The sequence below is a fragment of the Mastomys coucha genome, unplaced genomic scaffold (assembly GCF_008632895.1).
Source record: "Mastomys coucha isolate ucsf_1 unplaced genomic scaffold, UCSF_Mcou_1 pScaffold2, whole genome shotgun sequence".
NCBI classification, from domain to species: Eukaryota; Metazoa; Chordata; class Mammalia; order Rodentia; family Muridae; genus Mastomys; species Mastomys coucha.
Genome location: NW_022196902.1, coordinates 17984207 through 18008014, shown reverse-complemented (window position 1 = coordinate 18008014; position 23808 = coordinate 17984207). Strand labels below are relative to the sequence as shown.

The window sequence follows — 23808 nt, the reverse complement described above, 5'->3', positions numbered from 1 at the left end:
AAAAAAAAAAAGAAAACTAAATACACAGAATTGAATTAGCAGGCTGATTTACGCAATAAAAAATAAACAAGAGGAACAAAGGTGGGGGACACACATCCTATGCTACCAAGACCTAGCATGAAGATACATGATTAAGACAGGGAGGCAGTGAGGCGCAAATACACAGGGACCAATGCACCCAACTGCAGAGCACAGTGCCGCAGAAGCAGCTGAGCTGGGGCACTGCAGCACAGAGGGAAAGGACTGGCTCTCAATAAACTGCTGGGACGCTGCCGTGGCCTTGAAGCCCACAGGAAATGCAAGTAGAGGGAGTTTAATACTTGCTATATGAGGAAAAGCTTGTAAATTCAATTACATTAATAATGAAAATAAATACCACAAACCTCATGACATTTGTAACATGACAACAAAGATTTAGTAATAAGAATCAATAAAAACACCATGAGCCTCATATTTCTAACATATAACATCAAGAATTAGTACCAAAAATTAATAAAAACACCAAGAACTTCATATTTGTAACATGGTACCAAGAATTAGTACTAAGAATCAATAAAAATACCATAAACCTTGCATTTGTAGCATAGGTCATCATAAAGAATTAGTATTAAGAACCAATAATGGAGGCAGGCAGATCTCTGAGTTCAAGGCCAGCTGGTCTACAGAGTAAGTTTCAGAATAGCCAGGGCTACACAAAGAAACCCAGTCTCAAAAAACAAACAAAAAGAATCAATAAATGAAGGCTGGAGTGTTAACAGTGCTCACTGCCATCGCAGAGGACCTGGGTTCAAGTCCCACCATCCACATATCAGTTTATAACCCATCTCTAACTCCAGTTTCAGGGGATGAAATACCTTTTTCTGGCCTCTGCAGGGACCAGGCATGCATGTGGTACAACATAACAAACATACAGGCAAACAATCGAGCTCATAAAAAAAGTGAATTAAAAAAAAATCAGTAAACAGAAGACAAAGAAAACAGGTATTTTAAAAGGTGATCAAGCATGTAATAGAGATGTTCTGAGATATTCCCATTGCCACAGAAGAAATAAAAGAAGCTAAGAGCCATCAAAAAAGATATTAATGGAAGGAACTGAAAAATCATAGTCGTATTATGTCCCCTAAACTAGCACAATAAAAATCTCAGAGCTGAGGTTGTGAACTGGTACAGGTCTTCAGTCTCTACAGATGGACTACCAAGTGGTTTTACTGTGCAACTCAAGAGGGTAAATGCTCCATGGCCTTGTCATTCCTGTGAGCCATCCACCCTCTGAATGCTCAAAGTACAGCCTTTAAAAAAAATCTCACTGGGCACTTTTTGTGATAACCTGTTTGGTAAGACACTATCAGGCAACTGTGACGTTTATGCAGTCCACCAGGCTCCTCAGTCATCGCACGGAGGCATCAAGTGCATGAACTTCTTCCACACTAGTGGTCATTTAAATATCTCATGTCTTACTACAACACAAGTGTGGGTTGGTCTGATGTTAATGGCTTTATTGGTATGAACACTAGTGTTGCTATTGTTATATACAGGTTCCTTCCTCATGGGTAGATTTGACTGGCTGCTTAAAAGACATGATACTTCTGACGAGGAGTCTCAGGAAACATATCTCGAAGTATTTAAGCAAATTTATTGCTTTTAATTTTTATTATATTATTTATTTTGTATGCAGACATATGTGATTGTATGAGGTGCACACGACATAGCATACATGTGGAGGTCAAAGGATAACTTGAAGGAGTTGTTTCTCTCCATCTGGCAAGTGAGTCCCAGGGATAGAATTAAGGCTAGCTAGCTAGCAATGAGTCATAGGGATGGAACTGAGGCTGCTCACTGGCATCAAGTCCCAGGATGGAACCAAGGTTGTCTAGCTGGCAGCAAGAGCTTTAACTTGCTGGGTCATCTCACTGGCCCTCATTAAATTCTTAAAGGTAGTTTAAAGATAGGTAACTATAACATAAATACTTTGATATAGGTTTTTCCAAATTGTCTTCTAAGAAATAAAATATACAGTATGTAAATATGGTTTCTTCCCACAATCTCCAAACAGTGATTAAAACATACATTTTTACTACATGGGTGAAGAATGTTATACTAGACGTGCAATTTTTGCTGATTTAAGCAACAGAATAAGGCCAAAGGTTTTTGTTTGTAGATCACTTAGTTTTCAGATGATTTAGCTGTGTAATCACTAGCCCATTTTTCTCTAGAAGTATTTACATTATTAGATTTCTCAGTTTGTTGAGAGTATTAGTCCTTTTCTGCTGGTTATATTAAACCCCAGTTATCATTACTTCCTCCTTTGGTCGAGCTAAAACATTCAACTTTTAGGCAATACAAGCTTTATGCTCTCTCTATAGCTTACTGTTTGATATACAATTTTTAACATATAAATTTTAAAGACGTTACCTCTCATATAACATAAATCTAACAAAAAGGTGACCGCACCACCCCCAATAGTCATTGTGAACATTAACTACCAAGCACACTAACATACTTGATGAGAGAAGGAACATAAACGCCCACTGCTAGCAGCTTCTCTGTAAGGCCACCAGCACTAGACAGACAAGCAGAGATTCTGAGTTACACATTTGAGCAGGTGAGCTCGGAAAGAACAACAATCTGGAGAAAACCAGCCAAAGCAGAGAAAGCAAAGACACTGATGTAAAACTGCACAGCCAGGGCCACAGCACAGCCAGGGAAGGCTGCGGGGGGGGGCAGGCTCGCTTACCTTATTCTTCTCCTTCCTCCGCCAACTCTGTTTCTTTGTGCACTACCACCCTTGTGACCGACATATCAGGGTGCTGCTCTCTGGCTTCCCGGATGGCCTGAGCCAGCGCCTACCAGGGTCAGAAGAACAAGCAACTATGAGCTGAGTATTTGGCTCTACCCAACAGCAGAATACATGCACCTTCATCAACAAGACACAGGCTCCAGCAAATTGCTCTTGTGTCTTCCTTTACAATAACAGGGACGTTTGAATTGGGGTCATGGCTCATTTCTTTTTTTGTTTTGTTTTTTTTTTTTTTTGTTTTTTTCGAGACAGGGTTTCTCTGTGTAACTCTGGCTATCCTGGAACTCACTCTGTAGACCAGGCTGGCCTCGAACTCAGAAATCCGCCTGCCTCTGCCTCCCAAGTGCTGGGATTAAAGGCATGTGCCACCACCGCCCAGCTTCATGGCTCATTTCTGAGAGCGACTGCCGTTCTACACTTCCTGTCCTTCCTGCGGACCTCCTAGGAAGGTTGCAGCAAGAGAGCTCAACGGCTTTGAAGCCTCTGTTCTCTCTGGGTACTGTGTGCACTCACTGGACTGTACTGAGTTTTGACTTGTACTCACATTAGGAGAACATGGTTTTTCTCTGAGTCTTATGTAACTCTTACCTGGAGGCTCAGACTAAGGCAATAAAGATTATTTTGAGGTTTCCTGTATGAATGAAGGTAGTAATGTCACCAAAACTATAGTGCCTCATCTGGACACTCATGTGTAGCCACCACCCAAACAACACAGAACTCCAAGACATAGGACCACACATCCTTGTCTTTGCCATCTAATTTAAAACATTAACAGAAAAAAAAATGCCTATAAACCCATAGGAGACAGAAAACAGAGCAGCACTAACAATAAAAGCCTGCTATCACTAAGAAAAAGGGCAGATGGACCCTGAGGGCCCTTCTCTGCAGCTGAAGACCCAAAGGTTGGTGCTGTTTCTCAAACCCAGGCACCCCCCAAGAGGATCCAGTGTCAACTGCACTGCTTCATGGTCTCTTCCACAGACAAGGCAGGGAGAAACAACGCCTCTGTCTCATCAGAGAGCAAACTGTGTAACATGGAAAGATCCTACTTTTGAGAGATATATCTTTCTTAATTATTGCCAATTTTATTTGTAAAGGTTTAGGGGAAAAATAAAGAAAATAAAACCACACAAGAACAAAGTCTTGGAAAGAATCTTAAACAAAAAAATTCCTTCAGAGAAATTTATGTTCCTTTCATTTTTACCAAAATGTAAATTTTCAGCCTTGATGTGAAAAGCATTAAAATATAACTTTGAGCTGGGCGGTGGTGGCACACGCCTTTAATCCCAGCACTTGGGAGGCAGAGGCAGGTGGATTTCTGAGTTCGAGGCCAGACTGGTCTATAGAGTGAGTTCCAGGACAGCCAGGGCTACACAGAGAAACCCTGTCTTGAAAAACAACAACAAAAAAAAAAAAAAACAACAAAAAAAAAACCCAAAATATAACTTTGTGTACAAAATAAAAATAATTCACTAAATTTGCCCTTTTTTTTACACAAAATAAAATGTTAAAGTTAAGCTTTTAAAAATAAAAAACAAGTCTTAAAGGGAAAAACAAAACAAAAGAAACAAACAAACAAAAAAAAACCCCAAACCAAATTCCTCTCAGGTACAAGTCTTCTCAGTGTGGAAAGAAACTGTGTAGTTGGAAACAGCAAAAAGCCCCGCAGTGTTTCTTTTCCCTGGGGGCCTGTCTGTGGGGACACAAGCATTGCCAGATCACACGACAGCTTTTTTCTGGTGTAAGGCTATGGACCACACCTTGAAGCTTTGCTCATTAAACTCAGGTACAGCTAGCAAGCACAGAGGAAGAGCAAGAGCCATGCTCAATGGCTGATACACCTGAATGTGTATGGGTCTTCTGCCTGCACATATGCCTGTGTGCCCACATATGCTGGTGTCCCTGGAGGCCAGAACAGAGTGTACAGTCTCCTAGAACTGAGTTACAGAAGGTTATGATCCACCAAATGGGTGCTGAGAAGCAAGCCCAGGTACTCTGGAAGAAAAGTGTCCTGTAACCATTGAGCCACCTCTTCAGCAAGTATCTTAAATTATGCCTGTAATCCTTTTATTCTATATTAACTCAAGAAATCAAATGCAATAACATGTTAAAAAGACATTATTATGGCAACAATAAAGATCATGAAAAAATATCACTGTCAAATTCACAGGAAAAAAAATGTGAACCTGGGCCTCAGTAGAGTCAGTTAGTTTTGAACTTCATGGATCCCTTCAAGTCTAGTCTCCTGGGAGCAGACCTAGGACAATGGGCTACACCACCACACCAGACTGAGAACTGTTGTATTAGGAAGAAATAAGCTCAGAAGAGAAACTCTAGGTTGTTCACTCCAAGAATGGAGCAGGAATCATGAGCAGCATAGAATGAAATTGCTGAGCTGGGATCCTACGAGAGCATGCCTCTCAGACATACCAACATGAGGAGGCATTTCTTCTTGCATCTCGCTCGTAGAGAGGAATAGCCTACGATTCCTCTGAACACAAGGAAGGAAGTGGAAAGGTGTCAACGGTGTCAGGGCCACTGTGTAATCAGCATCATGGTTTGGCAAGAAAGCCATTTTCATTTAAGCTTCCATAGTTCCAAAGATCCCAACAGCTTTAAGGAGGACATGAGCCTATCACAGGTTCCCAGTGGGGAGTGTCCAGGGCGGACCTCACTTTAGCAGCTGAAGCCTGGGAGATGCCATGGTCTCACAGCCACCGTTAAGGCTGCTGACTCATCCTTCTAAATTAGAATTGTGTTATTTTCCTAGCCATATGTTTGATATTTGTTATATTTGCCTTTCACAAACAATGTCAAATGTGAATTTTTAAGGCAAATAGGCTAAAAGGTGAAACACAGAACTGAATCCAAGAGTTGCTCAGCTGGGAAAGTCCTTGCAAAGCATGGGAGGAGAGCTAAAGAAACAATGTCTGGGAAAATTCACATTCTCCTGCTCACAATGCTCAAGGAACTTAGCAAACAGCTCTTGAGCAAGAAGCCCAAAGGGAAATGAAGAGTCAGGTAAGCTCCATTTCCAGGTCAGGGGAGTCCAGATCCCAGAAGGCAACAGTGGACCACAGCCTCTGTCTGGGACACCATAAGCCTCACTTCCAAGACAGGGTTTTTTTCCATGATGAGTATACTAGCCACCTCCTAGAAGCCCCTCATTCTAAGTTCTCACTGAGCACCCACAACTTTATCTCTAGCCCCTAGAAACCAAAACAAACCAACAAGCAAATGAATCCCTGTAAATTATGGAACATGTAATTAAAATATCATGCTTACAAACATCACACAGAGCCTTTCTCAAGCCTGCAGTTCTTCTATCTAACGCTGGCCTTCTTAGAGACCGCACCTCTATCATTTGCTCCTCTTCCCTAGCAGATGCAATCCACGAAACACTTCTGTTCCCTTCTTCAAGTTGTGAAACAACAAAAAAAACCTTGTTCTCCTTTTTAAAAATCAGTTAAAAGAAAGAAAGAAGGAAGGAAAGAGAGAAAGAGAGGAAGAGAGAAAGAGAGAAAGAGAGAAAGAAAGAAAGAAAGAAAGAAAGAAAGAAAGAAAGAAAGAAAGAAAGAAAGAAAGAAAGGCAGAGAGCTAGAAATACAAGAAAGGAAGAAAAGAAGGGAGGGAGAAGGAAGGAGGAAGGGATGAGGAAGGCAGCAAACACTTCTCATCACTTCATAACCATTATAACAAGCATTGCACTTAGTTTAAAATATAAACAAAAATATATAAATAAATTAATAGAATCAATATACATTTCCATCTTGAGAGAATAATAGGTGATCTTTTCTTCTCTCTACTACTCTAAATTATAATAGAGAAAAGTCCTTAGTAGTCAATAGGCCAACTTTTTCTTTTGCTACAAAAATGCCTTGAAATATTTAACACATAAGCATAAGAAGTCTTGGTGGCTTCTGCTTTGTTTGATTTTTAGGGAAATGTCAATAACTGCCATTTGTTTTGAAATGTGTGATGGCTTGTCCCTCCATTGGTCACCAGAATTCCTCACTCTTACATGTCACTGCAGTTGATGAACAATACGTCATGTTTTGTGCCAGTGTGCTTAGGACCTCTCACAGAACAGGCCACTCCAGGCTCAGAAGTCTTTCCCCTCTAAGGAGGGTACTGGACTCTACACTCCATCCAGGATGTACCAGGAGGCGACCACACACAGACGTGACAGGAAAAGTGTTTACCTGATCATGATCCAGAGCTGCATCTCCTGTGATCACAATGCGTTTCTCAATTCGTGTTTCAGAGATTCCACCTTTCACAGTCTAAGGTCAGAAAGAAGAGGAGGCGTTAACTGGAGCTGGCGAGCGGAGAGTAAAGGCAAGGCTCAGCTCTACCTGGCACCATCTTAAGACCAGAACACAGAGCAGTGCAACACTCGGGCTCCAGATACTTCCTGTGCTGTACTTCTCAATTCAACACAGAGTCCTAGTGCTAAAATTATGCAGTATCATACATGTCCTCTAATTGAAAGCAGTCCTGAAAATACCAACATTCTGGTGAGATTAAAATGGAATAGATGCCATGTTAAAATCTAAGTCTTTCCATTGGAAACATTCCCTAAGTTTCTTCCCTATTAGTTGGCCAACTTTTGAAAAGGAAAGTAGAAAGAAGAAAAAAACATTTGGGATTTGTAGACTTACAAACATTTTAGGTGGGTTTTACATTTAGGAATTTATTTGATATTATAGTTCTGATGTTTGATTCCAGTCATACAAATTCATTTCATGAGTTCATTCAATTTAGTGCAACTAAAAAGAATATTTGCATTTGATTGAAGACAAGGAAAGCAAATGAGATTTTCATTAAAGGTTTGAGCTGATGATTGCTTCCGCGTGTGGCTGTGCATGTGGACAGAGAACACTGTGCACACACAGGTGATTGATGATTGTTTCCGTGTGTGGTTGTGCATGTGGACAAGTGATGCAGAAGACTAGGGTGAAAGAGGCCCTGCATGAATGGCCTCACAAGGGTCACTGCTCAGGTGCAGCTCAGAGTGTCCGGGGCATCCTGGAGATGCTCTGAGATCCTTGAAACATAACACAGCCAATACCAGAGACCTGTGCAAGCACACAGGCAACCTGGACAACCTTCACAATTCATATACCACGTCAGAAGCATGGCACGTAACTGAGAAATAATGCTTACCACTAGCTTTACAATTTGTTAGAATGAGAAACATTATACACTGCATTTTTTAATTCACAAAATTTCTTGCTATTTTTGTTTGCTTCTTTAAATTACTGTCCAGAAACATAGGGTGGAAAGGGTATAACAGACACATTTAAGACCATTAAGCACTAATACAATGTGAAAAGAGAAGCAAAATGAAATGCTGGAAAGTCAGACTTGAATGCATTGCCACGAGGCAGAGTCGGCTGGAAGCTTCCTCCCAGGATCTCAGCAGGTCTGAGGTGATTGTGACTTTTAGATATCCAAGCCCCAGATGCTGCAGATGCTGTCAGGCTGAGGACTATGGGTGATATAGTATGAAATGTTTAGAAAAGGCTCTGAGTAAATGTCAAATCCTCATACTAGGATTTAAATAAATGAGAGAAGCCTCACAGCTTTACTAAAGTACTACTATCTACGCAGCTATCTTAAATATACTAGTCATATTTTTACCCCCTTGTACTTTATAGAACTGAAATTTGGTTCAAAACAATTTGTCATTGGAGGCTAATTTCTTGAATAATTTAAGAAGGACATTTCAGCCCACTGGCACTATCTGTGTCTTACTCAGAAGTGTGTAAAGGAACAAAGGAGCGATACAGAAAAGATCTGTTTGGCATGTACCATCCTCTCCCTAGGGCTTCCCTAGGTCGATTTACCTTGGTGATGTGTGTGGTTGTCGTTGTTGACGCGGACTCAGATGTGATGGTTTGTGCGGTCAGTAACACGCCCGAATCACCACCAGCCCCGCCGTCAATCTTTGGACAGTTGGAGGAAAAATACAAAGTAATGCTTAACTTCCATCATGTCAGCAAAGACTCCCCCCCACTACATATGCATCTTCTAAGAGCTCCACAGCTGGCAGGAGATCCTATCTTCCTATCCTCTGCATGTTGTAGTGGTGGTTCATGGTCCAGAGAGCAGCTGGCATTGAAAACAGAGCTGTGAATACCATGATGTACAGAAACAAACCATGTCAGAAGGAGAAAGAATGAAGGAGTGGTGGGGCTGCCAGTCAGACAAGAGGAAAAAGCATTTGTAGAAGCTAGAAAAAGAAACTGAGATCCAGAGGAAGACGTTTCCACAGTGACCAGAAGTACTGGCTTTGCTACTATTTTTAAGCATAGGTGGGTAAAAATAGGTAAACATTTTCTCAGATTACTAAGTAATGGAACCTGTTGAGGACAGACTGAACTTGAATGATTCAGTTATTTACTTCTCTTGAAAATATTCTGTAAAACATACAAAGTCCTTACAATGGTTGATATCTCATGAGTATATATGTGTGTATGTGTGTGTGTGCGCGCGCGCACATAATAATATTGTATGTGTGTATACACACACACATATACATACACACATATGCCATCGTATATATTTTTAAAAGAGCTACTTTGTTTAACACTGGAAGAGGCAGAAGATTCTAGAGTCTGTCAGGAAAAACAAAGCAAGTTAATAGCTTAGTTATGTGAGAATCCCAAACACAGCTCCCTATTTCCTGACATGATCACAAGGAAGCTTCTCTCAAACTCACCTCAGGCGCCTGATGCCCTTTCTAAGAGGCTTACCACATTGCAGACCTAGTCAGAGCAACATTCTCACAGACCTGCCCACAGTAGGTTTGTTTGCTCTTATGTGGGATCTATGCACACATATAGATAACATGCTTGAAACTGTTTTGATAACTGTTGCATACATGTATATATTCAGTCTTAACTATTTTCAGTCTTAAACCATATTGCAATCCTACCAGAGAAAGGTAAACTATTTATCACATCCATTTTTACACAGGTCCATTTTGAAATGATGAACTCTTTTGTCCCATTTCATCTGTTGCTATCACTATGCATATGTCTGTGGAGCTCAGAGGACAGTGCCAGCTGTCTTCTTCAACTCCTCACCACCTTGTTTTTCGGGCAGAGGCTCTCGCTGACCCTGAAGGTTACCAATTTGAATTTGGCTGCACTGCCCATGAACCCCCCTTCTCAGCACCGAGATTACAGGTTTGTACTACTTTGGAACAAGGGATCTAAACTCGGTCCTTATGTTTGTGTAGGAAGTAATTTACCATAAAACTAAGCAATCTCTCCAGCTTTCTTATCTAAACATATCTTTGCAGAGCCAGTATGTAGAGCTAAAATCAAGTATGAGGTTCCTGTCGTCACTTGGACACTGTTACATGGAATCCACCACACACGTCTATGGTAAATGACCCAGAGTAAAAGAGAGAAAGTATGTGGGTGCCTCTAATGACAGAATAAAATCTGAATTTATTTGGTCTGTCTTCATAAGGTCAGTGCAGTGGGGAGCTTATAAACACTACAAATCTATATAAAATATCACATCTAGTAAGCTTTACAAGGTCATCTGATTCCTAAGAATGGGCACATTTTTTAGATACAACAGGCCAGAAAGGCCCTGCAGTAATAGGATAGGGCTCGTGCAGTCTGTCTTAACCATGTGCATGGCTCTCCTGGGGAAGTACCAGGTCACCAACACGAACTTCCTCTCCTTCTCTACCTGAAGTTTCTCTTTAGGCAACAGGGATTGACTGCAGCTCTCTGTCTAGTCTAAGATAGCAACAGAGCTAATCATATTGCTGGAACAGTTGCAATGTGTGAAAAGTTACGTCAAAGCCAAGAACAGGCGAAGATGCTGAAAACAGAAACGGGATTCAAATAGGTCAAATCATGAGCTTTGTACCTGCGGAGACTCATATGTGATGGTTTTGGTCTCAGTTTGAACAATGGGGACTTCCTTGGTGGAGATTTCTGTCCTTTGTGAGGCATCAGAAATTGTTACCATCTCTGTTTTTACCACTGGTGGCTGAGGTGGAAAAGGAAGGGAAAGATAAATTCTAGTGGTCATGAAATAGAAGTATTTAAAGGAACCTTCAAGAATAATTGTTAAAAAACATCCAAACACATACTCATGCATGGAAAGTAAGAGTAAAAGCAAATATAAGTAAAAGATACAACTCCTTCAAGTATATCTCACACACATATGTACGTGTGTGTCTGTATATATGTGTATGTACGTACACACACACACACACACACACACACACACACATAAACTAAGCTAACACAGTAGCTCCCTAAATTGCATTACTCTTCAGACTGTGCTGATCCTAAACAATACAATGACACATGTACATTCTACTTAGGAAAAAATGAAAGATAAAACAGCATGTACTGTACATAGGTAGGAAACTTTATCTTTACTGACACTTAAAGAACCAAATGTGAAGACTTATTATTTTTGACTGTAAACTCCATGAGCAAGATTTGTTTTTTCTCCCAATTTCTGACACCATTGTCAGAAAGGATATCTTCAAGTATGAGTGTTTTCAATCACACTCATCTGAAAGTTTGCTTTCTTTTGCATTAAGTACAATAATGCAGTCAATCAGTGTTGTGTTAAGTGCTCTGAATGATTTTAAGCATGAAGAGAGGTTCATGCATCCAAAGTGTAGCAGACTAGAGCACTACCAAACATTAGAGCATGCCTTTGAGAGAAAGCTCCCAACAGGTATAATTACTTAAATGGAAAAGGTAGATCACAGTGTGCAAAAGATTCTTGAGATGTCTTTTCTTAAGTGAAATATGAAATTTAAAGTAAATATTTACTCCAAAACAAACCCACTTAAAGACTGTGCACTCCATCAGAGAGAAAATGCTGATAAGCTCTGACAACTGTGGGCATTCTGGAATGGAGAGACATTCCTGTGCAAGTGAACCTATCACATGAGTCAATGTCCTTCACAATCAAGAACCAACTGAGAGGAATATATGAGGCTCTCTTTCTTGAAAATAAAAGGAGGAGACACATCTATTATAGATTGGTCTACAAAATAACAGCAAGCAGTCCAGGAGTGAGGGAAGAGCGCAGCGTGTGCTCCCAGTGAGCTGTTTAGTCAGTCCTTGGATGCCAAGAAGAGAGGCAGAAGCAAAGCACACTCTCCCTGCACTCTGAAGACAAGCCCCAGTGGTACTCAAGAAATAGCATCCTCCCCACTGCCTCACGGCAGCTGCTGTGAGGCATAAGGAAGAGTGAGAAGATGCAGTCATTCCCTCAGGAGCGCACACTAAACCCACCGCCTTTCAACTCTCAACAGTACACACACATTTTACTACATAAACCCATGAGAAAAGGAATGCAATTGAGGGAGGCGTGCACAGAAAGACAAAAGCATCCAGAACATGCAAAGAAACCTGGATGAGAACAAGAAAGAAAGGATGTGGCTGCGGTTGGCCTGCAGGCTATCCACTGCAGCAGAGAAGGTAGCAAGTGTGACCTGCAGAGGAGTGACAAAGCAGTGCCTTCCCTTCTTCCCACACGACAGAAAAACCAGACTCCTGCTGAAAAAGCTGAAGGAGAATCAGGAGAAGGTGAAGAATGGCAGGTGTTTCCACCTGAGAAAGAGTGCTATAGCTTAGCTCATGCTGAGACTCCCATTTACCTCTGAACAACAAATAATCTCTGGTAAAGCATCAATGTCAAGATGGGGCACCTCTCCATTAATGTGCTGGTCTTCCTCTGCTGCTTCTCTCATGTCTTGCTCAGCAGTGCCTCCGTGTGCACCCTTCTCTCCAGGTAACTTTTGGGCAACTACATTTTCCTGAGCCTCTGTTTCTACTGGGAGCACACTGGCCCCTGCTTGTCTGTCTGGGATGGCTTCGGGCATTGCTGCCTCCCTCTCTACTACCTTAGCTCCTTGGCCGGGCTCTTCCTCCAGCTCTTCATCACATTCCTCCTGCTCTTCCCTTATGGTGCCCTCGGTCACTCGGTGGTGGGGCTGGTACTCTCCCACATCCTCCTCACTCTCACTGCTGCTGCTGCTGCTCTCAGAAGACAGGGAGGTGGAGTCTTTGTGTGCCACAGGCTCCACCTTACGAGTCTCCCCAGGACCACTCCCCGGTGAGATCTCTTTACCATTCATTTCTTCTGTGATTACGCTTTCGTCTTTCCCAACCTGTGCCCGCTTCTTCTCCTCCACTACATTCAGAGTCTCATGTGAACTCTGTACAAAAACAAGATGGATGAGGGAAAACAAAAACATATGAATAAATAAAAACAGTGGAAGCCCAAATTAACTGATGGCAGATTGATGTCATGAAGAAGAACAAGATGACTGTGATGCGGACTGAAAGGGAAGCAGGCACATAAGGCGGATGAAAGGCGGGAGGGAATGGCATTAACATGGAAGGAGAACCTTAACATCGTCCCTGGTTCCAGCGCAAGGCCCTTCCGACGTGGGAGGACGAGTCTGCGAAACAAAAAGCAACCAAGGACACAAAATCAATATGGTTTTACCTCAACAACCACCAAGACAGACATGTGAAAACGCAAACACAGAACAGCAAGCGTTAACCTACTGAATCCCATGCTCAAGATCACACAGGACAACTAGACAAATGCCACAGCACTTACAAAAACAAACAACACAGCCAGTGTTCTCACAGAGAAATTTTTAAAAATTATTAGGACTATTTATAGACTTGAAAATGTTAAAGAAAAAATATGCCCTTATACCTAAGCCCACTAACCAGCTTAAAGGATAAAGCTCACAACTCAGAAATCTGCTCTTCCAATACTTTAGTCCAAACCTAGAACAAGGCTGGAACCCCAGCCTAAATAAATACAGTATCAAGGATGGATTGATTGGCTGATTGATTTCTTCCTTTTTGGATGGTGCTTTTAACAAAATATCTTAGACTGGCAAAATTGTGGTTGGTTTCAAACAGCTATTAATATTAAGAGGTTCATTCTAGAAAGTTACTAATACCTTAATCTGAAATAGAGATATAGTAATAAGCCGGGTGGTGGTGGCGCACGCCTTTAATCCTAGCACTTGGGAGGCGGAGGCAGGCGGATTTCCGAGTTCGAGGCCAGCCTGGTCTACATAATAAGTACCAGGACAGCCGGGGTTACAGAGAGAAACCCTGTCTCGAAAAACCAAAAAAAAAAAAAAAAAAAAAAAAAATAGTAATATAAACTACTATAGTCCAGTATTGATTGGACTATAGTAAATTAGTATTTACTATAGTATTTACTACAGTAATTTACTATAGTAAATTAAATATAATATAGTAATTGGGTGCAGGGTTCTTTTCAAGGATGTTCAATGGTTCACACTACCTTACACTTACAGAAATGAAGGCAGAGAAACAAGTTTACATTACATCCTTGTGGCACTCCTATTAGTGACCTAACCAAAAAAAAAAATTTACCTCCAGGCAGTGGTGCTGTTTACTCAAAATCACTCACACTGAATGTAGCCCTAACTGTACTTCTCTGAGGTACACTGATCAGTCACTTTACGGGTCCCAGCAACCAAGGACACACAGAGCTAAGTGATACAATTGTCTGCAGCTCCTCTAAACATATGCTACAGACTCTGTAACTGGTTACTCTGAAAGTCATGGCATGTTTGAGTTGCTCAAAATGCGTGCCATGTAAAAAGGTGATCAATAGAACAAAGAATCACCTTTCCAGTTTTACTGAAAACTCAGGAGTTTCAGATATTAAACTGAAAACCCCAAGCTTGTTTTTATAAGCAAGTACATTTAACTCCAGACTCCTCCAGAGATGAAGATGTCCAGTGCTCAGAGCATCTCTAAGGTACACATCTCCAGCTTACCACAGGCTCTAAGGGACACACCTCCAGTTTACCACAGGCCAGTGGGAGGACTGTTACTGAGCTTCCAATGGCTAGACACGTTTGGCCTGCTCAGGATTCCAGAGGAATTCCAACCTACTGTGTGCAGACAGCACCTCTGCTTGGGCGTTAAGTGCTGTTTTAAAGCCTCCTGGAGTTGGGTTTGAACCCTGCACTCTGCAAAGCTCTTCTCAGATGGCTCTGCCTAGCTGAGGCTTCTCTTCTGTGAAGCTCTGGGCCTCAGTGCTTTAAATAGGTCCCAAAAGGCTGGCATCTCCCCCCAATCTGTGAGAGTTGCTGTAGAATCATAGTCACTGTTTCTTGGTGTTGTTCCCAATGACTTCACTAGTAAGTGGAGGGAAAGGTACCTAAATGCCCCCAAAAGGAAAATCCGTCTCATGTGCTTTTAGTAGCGGGGTGGGGAAAATGAAGTAAAATGCACCTCAGGCAAGCGTGAAAAGGGCGCAGAAGAAAGCCGCTCTCTGGGTGCATTAGTGTTCACAACAGTGCCCTCTGCTGTCCAAGCGGTGGCTGAAGGGAAGGAGGCTTTTGCACTATGAGAAAAGCCCTGTCCACTAAACAAAATGGATGTTATCTCCTCTTCTAGGCTCTAGAGGTCAGAAAAGGAAGAGCAGAGAGTTAGCAATACATCAGGACAGACAGCAGAGAACTACTGAAGGAAAGAAGGTTACACAGGAACAAGAACAGAACAGCATACAATGAAAGGGAAGATGAGAACATTGACAGAAGCAGGCTCCAGTGAAGGTTTGCCTGAATGCCAGCTTTTGCACTTGACTGACAATTTCTGGCAGCTGTAACCTACAGAAGCCAGCTACACTGCCATTTGTCACTGAACTGTAACAAACGGCACCCCAAGCCCTCAAACATTGACGTCTGAGGCGGTTCTGTGGCCACTTTCCACAAAGAACTCTCTCCAGCAGCCCTAGAGTAGAAATGCTTCTTTCCCGGGCTGGGTCCTGCTCTCCATGCACTTCTCTATGCACTGGATCTCTGACCGCCTTCGTGACAACGCATAACCACTACACTCTGTTCTCTACTTGCATATAACTGCAACAAGTAGTCCTCACAAAACGGGCTGGGGCTCCTTTTTTTTTCAAAAATGGTTGAAACATAAGTCAATTCCAAAATTTGAAAACTCAATATCCACTCATATTTATCATTCATAGTTCTATCCCTTAACCAACACTCCCTAGCCAGCCTGAGAGGGTAACAGACAAGCTGTGACAATCCTCAGAAACTTGGAATGTCATAAAGAATGAACTAGGAAATCCCTCCACTCCTCCTGTCCCCACCAAGTGGAACTTTGTGAGAATTCTTAATAAACCACATTCTCCAGCAATCTTTTTAAAAAGATAAATGCTTGTCATATATAAAGTGTTCTTCAGTGGGAGACTGTGGAAGTTCTTAGAATTTTCAACAGAGAAAACAGTTTCTGATCTTAATAAAAATTGTGAAATTAACATGCTATGCACTGAATGAAAAGTCTCTCAATGACTGGGATGCTCCACATGTTGAGTGTTTGCTTTGCATGCTTAGCATCCTGGGGTCCATCCTCAGCTCTGCAGCCCCCAGAGTGCCTTAAACAGCAGTGTGAGAGACAAGAGAGTACAAGCTGTACAATACACAATGGTTACTTACCCACTAAAGACTAATAAAATCTATTGGCTTCTAATTTTCTGTGCTGTTCTGCACCCAAAATTATTCATGATCAAACCAAAGCCATTTTAAATATTCAATTCTTATTTTTTAAATAAGATACTTCTTTAAAACACACACACACACACACACACACACATACACACACACACACACACACACACACACACACACACACACACACACACACACAAACCAACCAACCAACCAACCACCTTGATGGTTGGTTAGAGATGAGAGATGGCTCAGCAGCTAAGAGCCCTTTTTGTTGTAGAGGTCGTAGGTTCGATTCTCAGCACCCACAAAGTGATTCACAAGCATCTGTAACTCTAGTTTCAGGGGATTTGATGCTCTCTCTTTGCTTCTCTGAGCACCAAGCACACATGAGGTATACATATATATATGTAGGCAAACACTCACACATAAAATAAAAATGAAGAAATCTTTTTATTATTTGGAAATTTGAAAAGAATTTGGAAATTTTAAGCAAATATGTGGACTTTTTTTCTACTTTTCTATAATGATTATCTGAAGATAAATAAGAAACCCTGGAAAATCAACAGTGAAAGAGAGACAAAAACAAACAAACAAACAAACCAACAACAACAAAAACTGAATGGCATTGGCTCAACTCTGATCCTGAGTGCACTGAGTGCATACTTCCAATAGTGGTATGTTACATGAAGAGAAAAGAAGGACACAGACAAATGGCCAATAAAGGTTTCATGGGTGAGACAACTAGAAAGCAGGAGCTAGATTGCCTGATATAGAGTATATATTTTATACACATGACAGAAAATATAGTCATTTTAAGTATATATAATCCCTCTAGGAACATTCCCTGATTAAACATCATATAATTTCATTCTGTAAATTATTTTATACTATACATTCATAAAACACGAGATCCAGAAAAATGATAGTTTTAAGTATCTTTACCAAAATTCTAGTTAAAATTGCGAAAAAGCCCTTCAAATGATGTCATTTGAGTTGGCTTCTGTGCATCCTGACTAATATCCCCTTGTCACTTAGCCATTTTGTGTCCTTAAGGCTTAAACCTCAGCAGTTGTGTGTGCTCTTCCTTTAGTGTAGAAAGATCTTCCAGCCTAACTTTCTCCCCATTAAGAACCCACTTTAAATGCTATCTCCTCCTGACCCTTCTAACACACACTAAGATTTACCTTTTGACATTCTTAGTGTATAGCAATCTCTAATCACTGAAAGTGTGCGCCTGCTGCCTCCCTCCCCAACCAACTCTAAGCTCTCAAGGCTAACAAGTCAGCTAAGCAACCAAAGCAGGAGTATAGTAGAAAGAAATGGACAGCTGGTTTCCTCTCTTGTGACAATACTCAGAGCACAGACAGAAAGAAGCTGCTCTATAGAATATATCTTTTGTTACATTAAAAGTCTGGAAAATGAAAATTCAAATGCTTCTCACATGTGATTAGTAAGTTATGAACCAAAGCACAAGTATGTATTTTAATAGCAGCACCATGTGCCTAAGGGACAGTACAGTGCATTCCCATGAGACTCCTTTCCCAACCACAATGATGGATCATGCATCACCTAACATGGTTGATATTCCTGTAATTCCATACTCTCAAAATGCAAGTAAGGTGTTAAAGATAGGATGTTTCTCCCCAATGTTCTTATAGTCCTAATACACATGAGCCTAACTTTTGTTAATTTTGTTTTGTTTTGTTTTGTTTTTCCACACATGGATTCTCTGTGTGGCCCTGGTTGTCCTGAAACTCACTTAGAAGACCAGCTTGGTCTCAAACTCACCTTCCACCATACCTTTTGTTTTTGTTTGCTTGCTTTTTGTTTTCTCTGAGAAACTTTGGCTGTTACAAGCCTAACTTTTTAAACATTCAAAAACTAGCTGAAAGATAAATTGATATTAAAAATCCTATTTCTGGCTGTGAGCAGAAATGTATGGAGGACAGGAGCAGAAGCAGACGCAATGATAAGAGGTGAACACCTTGTGCGCCTGTACTGCCTCTTCAGATGTCTGTGTGGCCGCCATCAGGTACTTCTCCTTCACGGACAGAATATCCTTGAAAAGATTCTGGCCTTTTCTCTATTGTTTTGAACAATGACACAATCAACACAAAGACACATGCATTACACCTTAGCAACACAGACGTAAACGGACGTGTGGAGCAGTGGGCAGACCCGACAGAACAGTACGCAGAGGAAGGCCGTCAGCCCTAGGTCTGAAGCCACTGCTTCTCTACAAATCCTAGACCACGCTGCTGAAACTACAGGCTGGCAAATGCTGGCTTCCTCCTTCTCAACACCCAGCATGGAGCTTACCTAATCTCTCTATTTTTATTTTTCAGGTTTTATTTTCAGTTCAGCAACTGCTTTTGTTCGCTGGTTTTTAAAGCTCTGTTTTCCATTCAGTGCCACGCACGAACTTGGAAGCCTATTACTACTAGGGCTGGCTCTGAGAAGGAGTGAGCAAAACCAACATCGGAGTATCCATCTAAACCAAAAACATCTAATTGGGCAATAGTCACTACATAATGAAAGGGACAGAATCAAATCAGACCATAGCAGCTTTCAAAAGTGAAAGACAAAATATAGCAATCTCAAGAAGGACGTGTCCATAAACTGCATCTGGAAGCATCAAGAAAAAAATATGGAAGCAGAAAACGGGGTGGAAATAGAGATATTCTGAGAAGGTTGTAAAGGCAATCCTCGTGACAGTAAGGAATAGGCCTTACCTTCAGTAAACACAAAGAAGAACGTTTGGGGGTCACTGGTGTTTATAATGTTTTTCCAAGGTATTGATGTATAATATTTTATAATATTTCAAAACTTTTCAATAGAGCTTATCAATCTCTAATGGTAAATCTTAGCTCCTTATCTTCATAGTAATAACCTTAAACTAATCTACATGATATATTTTCATTCACAAACCAAAATCCTTATTTGCAAAGCCAATAACTTAAGCTTCTTAGACACAATATTACATTAGTTCCTGAGTTGGCCTAACAATTCAATACTACTAATTTATTACCTAAATACTGATAAAATTACTCTGAAAATATTTCCAAAGTACTTTGCAACACATAAAACTTACCTAAGAATTAACCCACAACAAATATTACATTGTTAATACTTAGTAGTTTAAAAATTGTTAGCAATATAATACAATTTATGTGCGAACATTTTCTAATGTCTGAGAATCAACAAATGAGATGCAGGAGCATGTGAAATACAGAGCCAACAGGCAGCCAGTGACATACCGCTTGTGTCTGGAAGGACAGAGGTGTGACACGCCGCTTCTCCCATTCACTGGGGCGAGGCTCAGGTGTGGACTCCATGAAATTGCGCTTGAGCTCACTAATGCTAGCCTGATGTTTCAGAATGGCCTCCTGGGCCTTATCCAGGTCCTAGCAACATGTAACATGACAAAGGGGGAATCCAGGACGAAAAACCCAGCAGGCAAAAGCAGAACCAAAAAAATACAATAAAGTAAACTTATGATTCAAAAATGTAATAAAGCAAGAAAAATGCCAAGTCTCAAAAGCCATATTATTATTTGTGGATAGCCCTGAGTTCATAAAAACTTTAAAACAAAGCCATTGAGTTATTTTACTCATGTCTGAATGATTTTAATTTCTTCTCTATTTGGAATTTTAAATTATTCACATTAGAAGGGAGCCACAGAACTGACTATAATGGCTAAGAATCCATATATACACATACTTGGATTTAAATAGCAGCCTATGACTTTATTAGCACAAATTTATCTTTGGGATAAAGGCTCTTACTAAATTGTATTCTGTGAATACAGTAAAACACAGAAGAGTAAACTTAGAGACACATTTGGCCTGAAGGGAGGAAGCCTGTCCAGAAACTTCACCAAAAGTAGAAAAACCAAGGGATGGCTTTGTCAAGAAATTCCAAATGCCAGTGTCTTTTAATTCTTAAAGAATAAAAATAACTCCTTCCAGAGACCTTTACTGCTTGGTCTCTCTGTAAATGAACCACATACTTGTCTCATGTAGTAATGAAACCAGGTGAAACCCAGTCACCTCAAAAACACAAGAAAAAAAGCCTACACGTTCTACTATCATTGTTGTGGGCCCTGACAAGTCAGATATTCAGCAGATTTAAAAGAAAAAAAACACAACAAAATCAAAATAAAATAGAAAACTGTCTCTGGTAAGTAGTGCATGTATAACCAATGTTCAGGAATTTGAATGAATGGAATTTTAAATGTTTTGTTGTATTTCAAAAGTAATAGGCTGCCTGTAGATTACAGTCCCACTCCCAAAGGGCAGATCATGCATATGATAAATTAGCTAATCCACAGTCATGCACAAGCATAGTGGCTCACCATGAGCTTCTATAGCCATTTGCAAAAAGTCATGAAACCCTGAAACTGTTGCATGGCATGGGAAATGACTGGCTTGAGATCAGGCACATTTCTTGCATCTGTTCACAACAATGTTACTTATTATACTTTACAGAACTTTAGTAAGTTAGGCAACAATACAGTTTAACATCACCAAAGCTGCCAAAGCAACTCAGAGATTAGTCAGGTTACATGGAGCTGCAGGTGTCCCTGCATATGGGGCACACCCCTCAGCACAAGAAGGAAGGGTGTCCTTCTGTGACACAGGGAGTACTTTACAGCTCCCAATGTCTCTCTATCTGTACCTCTCTTCCTCCCTTCCCTTCCACCCTCTCCCCTCTGTTCTTTTCTTTTAGTAGGGACAATCCTATTAATTAGCATATTCTCAGGTCCATCACTTTAAAGGGACCACACACCTCATCACATAGATAGCAATGAGATTTCAACCAGGGGAAGCCATAGTTCAAGGGTCAAGGGAGTGGGCCAACATTATATAAAAATTACCTACTCTGACCCATATTAAACTCAAGGTTGTATTACTTCATATTGTATAGCTTAAAGGTGATCTATTAGGGAAACAGGCTTACTTAGTAAGGAATAAACCTAATTTAAATAAGAAGAGCTTTCCTCCCAAGCTGTCAGCTTGAGAACTTACAGGAGATGTATTCCTACGCTATCTAAGAACCAAGGAGGACTGGTAGCATGCACTCCCAAGTTTAAGAGCCCCATGCATTGCATGCACTGTGCTTGAAGAGAGCAGACAGCCAGTCTGTGCGTGACCTCCCGTCCACAGCAGCCTGGCAGCCAGAGGACAGAGTGCAATGCTTTCTTAGATCATACAAACCTCCAACATTAAATTGCTATGTCTGACATAAATATTATCCCCGTCTACTCTCAAGGTATTCTTCTGTGAAATTAAATCACACACAGGGAGAAAAGGCAAATAAACACAAGTGTATCAGTCAGCAAGCAGCATAAACCCAGAATTTCATAATCTAAGATTTTAAAATAAAAGAGAATAAAAATCTTAAGAGCCACAACAAACAAAGCTGAGGTAAACCCCCCCCCCCAAGAGTACATTCCACCATCATCTCCCAACCTACCCCAACCCCAAGCAAAGGAGCAGCAGGCAGCAGGCACTTATTATTTAACATAAGGGAAGCAGACACCTGCTCCGGGCACATCTCTGCATCTTCCATCTTCCCCTGCAAAGCCACTGGCCACACAGGCAGAAAGGAGGGCTCCTGGTAGGGCTCCACCACCAGGGCAGAGATGCTGTGTCCAACTGAATGGTGCAGCAGCATGACAAGCTTGCTCCTGGCCCGTGGGGCACACTAAGCCAGTGGCTGTCTTCACCTAGTTGCTGGACATGATGAAATGGCCCTTTGCATGCGTGCGATGGACAAGGGCAGCTCACTCTTTCTCAGTCCCTAGAGTACATTCTACTTAAAGGAATTTTCTTTTTTAAGCAGAATAAAAATGAGAGTGCAAAGATGGCAAAAGCCAAGCAGCAATGAAACAAGGTACAGAAACGCCAAATTTGTCTTCAGCTCCGAGTAGGTTACAAAGTCTGCATCATTATACATTGTCCAGTAGTTTTTAAATATAGATTTTTCTTGGGGCAAAATTAGCCAATTAGCTTTTTTCATATTAAAAGGGGTATTTACAAATAATCTTTCAAATATAGCCACTTTCCATAAAATTTTTATGTAACAGTTTTTTGCAGGTGAATATTTCCAAATATTTAATGACTCCAAAAATCAATTTGGAAGTAGGACTAAGAAACATTGAGTAAATGTTGACACTAGGAGACTCATGTCAGAAACAAAAACAGAGACAAAAGGAACGTCAGGTTCCCAGGCTAGCCCACTCATGTGCTCCTCTTCTGGGCTGCAACGACAGTGCCACAGAGTTGGAAGCAGTCCTGTTTTCTAACCATTCAGTGGTATGTGTGAGAGCTAAGTGGGAGCTAAGAACTTTTTCCCCACCTCCATCTCAGACGTGAAAAACGTGACATAGCTACTACATGTTTGTGAAGACAGCCTCTACTTTCTTGGTCAACATTTAACTCACTAAAATGTTGATCTGTGGTTATTTCTCAAGTAAATGTAAAGAATTACAAATTCTTCTACAATGGTATATTCATTCCATTTCTTATATTTTTCTTTGTTTTCCCTGATTTCTATGATATATATTCTGTGTTGAAAGAATCCCTAAGATACAAGATACTTAACTTAATTAACCGGATGATATTGAACAAAATAATTAAAAACGTACTGCACATGCTAAGGCTAACTTCCTAGTAGTGCAGAGGTAGAACACTTCAAACAAGCTCTTACACAGATGTAAGAAGCCTCAAACACCTAATTTTAAATACATAGGAATGGAAAGGCCAACTTCATATTTAGTCTAATATCTCAAAGCCATAGTTCATTTTTAATACACACTATAACAGAATTATCACCTATGTTATAAACTACTCAATAAGGACTTTTATATAATTACATAATTCAGGGTAAAAGAAAGAAGACTAAGTAAAATTTATCTACTTGGTCCCCAAATGCTAAAAGTACAACTGACATAGAGTTTCTGAGACTTAGAAACACCAGGAGTGTAATTTACATACAGACTTGGGCTCATAAGTGCAAGTGCAAGACCGAGTTTTGATCAAGATTAAAATACTAGGTTCTCCTGATACATGTCAATTACAATTACACCCAAAAACATTCTAAGTTTTGTTTCAAAACAATGTTCACATGCTTAAAGAACAATATTGATACTTATCTTCGAAACATAGCCAATATGAATGCTTAAGGACATTACAGACTCCCAGCTCAGACACTCCTTTAACAACCTAGCATGATCTTACCAGTGTGCTCTGAATTTAGAATGTGTATAGTCCTGGACTTCAAATAGCAAAGAGAAGTATCTTAACTTATTGCTCATGCACGTGTATATGTGTGTGTGTGTGTGTGTGTGTGTGTGTGTGTGTGTACATACTACTTTGAGGGTAGTCAGTAAAACTGATGCAAATGTTTAGACTATTAGAAGGGGGATGTAACAAGAATAGGAGGGTAGGCTTCACACACTGTGGCTTATGGAGGCATGGTAGTC

The 23808-nt window shown here is 40.7% G+C and overlaps 1 protein-coding gene across 20 annotated transcripts in view; it reads right to left on the bottom strand.

The window, feature by feature from the left end:
• Epb41l2 (erythrocyte membrane protein band 4.1 like 2) overlaps positions 1–23808 on the bottom strand; it is a 177774-nt gene that overhangs the window by 13318 nt on the left and 140648 nt on the right. For 6 of the 20 annotated variants that reach the window (XM_031380624.1, XM_031380622.1, XM_031380626.1 and 3 more), the window contains 9 exons: positions 21539–21601; positions 19580–19726; positions 15091–15258; positions 13203–13256; positions 12450–13010; positions 10691–10813; positions 8647–8745; positions 7000–7080; positions 2735–2843 (listed from right to left, as the gene is read on the bottom strand). In XM_031380624.1, coding sequence (XP_031236484.1) covers positions 2736–2843; positions 7000–7080; positions 8647–8745; positions 10691–10813; positions 12450–13010; positions 13203–13256; positions 15091–15258; positions 19580–19726; positions 21539–21601 — 1404 coding nt within the window. In that variant the 3' untranslated portion in view covers position 2735. Of the gene's footprint in view, positions 1–2734; positions 2844–6999; positions 7081–8646; positions 8746–10690; positions 10814–12449; positions 13011–13202; positions 13257–15090; positions 15259–18306; positions 18406–19579; positions 19727–21538; positions 21602–23808 lie in introns of all 20 variants that reach the window. The other 14 variants (XM_031380632.1, XM_031380633.1, XM_031380634.1 and 11 more) reach the window with 13 other exon arrangements.